At 43.6% G+C, this 2,628-nt stretch overlaps 1 protein-coding gene across 1 annotated transcript in view; it reads left to right on the forward strand.

Annotated features, from left to right (window-relative positions):
- Window positions 1-511: 511 nt before the first annotated feature.
- LOC144893639 (uncharacterized) overlaps window positions 512-2,628 on the forward strand; it is a 125,750-nt gene continuing 123,633 nt past the window's right edge. The window contains exon 1 of the mRNA XM_078784543.1: window positions 512-842. Coding sequence (XP_078640669.1) covers window positions 722-842 — 121 coding nt within the window. The 5' untranslated portion in view covers window positions 512-721. The remainder of the gene's footprint in view (window positions 843-2,628) is intronic.

The following is a 2,628-nucleotide window of genomic DNA, read 5'->3' on the forward strand; positions in this document are numbered from 1 at the left end:
CTCTAATTAGCACGGCATCATCCCCCATATGATGAACATTGAAACACAACCTTAAGCTACATTTTCCCTACTTATTACATAGAAATGCTCCTATGCATCACATGGTCCATACTATTTCTACACAATTCTATGTTTCCTACTGTATTGTCTTACCTACCCCCATAAACGTAACAATATATATTTTCTCTTATTTTTTCCTATATTTTTTTTGTTCCAAAACTCACTATTTAAAATATATTTTTTCATATGCAGAAAAATAGGGGAAAAAATATTTCCCCATATATTTTTCTCCTATTTTTCCCATATTTTTTTTATCAGGGAAAGTTTACAACTTCACAACTGTTTGGGGGAGAAAGCAATCGCAATTCTCACTCATTCGGTTCATACAGTAATTAGTAAGAGGAAACATTTCTCTGATAACACGAACATTTCAAGAAGGGGGAAGTGCGGGTTTCCTACGTCACGTGACGCAACCCGTGTGGCCAAGTGCACAATCTCGCGAAAACACGCAATTCCTGGAGTATTGACCGTTGGATTCGACTTGGTTCGATCGTGCTTTAATCAGATTCGCTCTCCTTACTTTGTCGGTTGATATTTTAACAAGTGACACGTTCAAAGCGTGCCAGATTCTCACCGACCTTCCTGGAGAGTTCGCCGCACCGAGGGTCCGAACGTCCGGCTCGTAACGGGCCTGCTTGACCGTTCGCCAGCTAGCGGCGCGATGGATGACGTCAGGACTCGTATTGGCTGCTTCGTGGCCAGTCGCGGCGGGAACGTAAAGGTGGCCGAGCTGAAGAGTCATTTTTCTTCCGATGTGCACGCGTCAGCAGCCGGAGACCGAGGTGAGTGCGATGGTGGTCTTGTGCGCGGCTCGCGGACAGCTTCATGGTCTAGTTGTGAGGTGGACGCTTTGCTGCGGAAGTGGCGGCAGCGACGATGATCCCGCGCTTTTTAACCCGATCCGTTATTTCGGAAAAGGAACCTGGAGCCGAATTCGGGGCAGTGTGTGCAGCACGACCCAAGGTGACGCTGTCGACGAGCTTTTAGTCGATCCCACCGTACCCGCGTGTTCACACGAGCGCCCATTGTCCCTCCCGTCTCCGCGTTTTCAAGTGACACACACACACGCACACACACACGCATACACACACACGCATACACACACGCATACACACAGACACATACACACAGACACATACACACACACATACATACACACACCCACATATACACAAATGCATACACATACAGACGCATACACAAACACACAGACATACACACACACACAGACATACACACACACACACGCAGACACACACACAGACACACACAGACACACACGCATACACACACAGACACACACACAGACACACATACATACACATACTCACACATACACACACACACACACACACACACACACCCACACATACACACATATATATATACACACATATACACAAATACACAAACACACACGCATACACACACACATACATACACACACCCACATATACACAAATGCATACACATACAGACGCATACACAAACACACAGACATACACACACACACAGACATACACACACACACGCAGACACACACACACAGACACACACAGACACACACGCATACACACACAGACACACACGCATACACACACAGACACACACACATACATACACATACTCACACATACACACACACACACACACACACACACACACATATACACACACATACATACCCACACATACCCACACATATACACACACATATATATATATATATACACACATATACACAAATACACGCATACACACACACATACACACACGCACACATACACGCATACACAAACGCATACACACATACATATTACATACACACACACACATACACACACACAGGCATACACACACACACACACACACACACATACGCACACACACATACGCACACACACACACGCAGACACACACGCAGACACACACGCAGACACACACACAGACACACACACACGCATACACACACACACAGACACACACACACACACAGACACACACACACAGACACACATACATACACATACTCACACATACACATATACATACACATACACACACAGACACATACACAGACAGACATACCCACACATACACACACATACATACACAAATGCATATGCAGACACATACACACACACACACACACACATACAGACACACATGCATACGCAGACACACACACACACACACACACACACACACACACACACACACACACACACACACATACACACATGCATACACACACATACCCACACATACATACATACATACATACATACATAGACATACACACACATACATACACACATACCCACACATACAGTCACGTGAAAAAGTAAGTACACCCCATGTAAAGTTTTGACTTTTTCAACATATTTCAACATACAGCTATTTGATCTTCATTTCAACAATATTGATAGATAAAGGTGATATAATATAACAAATATCATGAAACATTTACATTTTGTAGTCCATTGTATAATTTAAATAAACATAAATGCAAATTTCGCATGTGGAAAAAGTAAGTACACCCCTACGTTTATCACTACTTCAAATACA

The sequence above is a fragment of the Myxine glutinosa genome, chromosome 9, assembly GCF_964187855.1.
Source record: "Myxine glutinosa chromosome 9, kmMyxGlut1.1, whole genome shotgun sequence".
In the NCBI taxonomy this organism is placed as follows: domain Eukaryota; kingdom Metazoa; phylum Chordata; class Myxini; order Myxiniformes; family Myxinidae; genus Myxine; species Myxine glutinosa.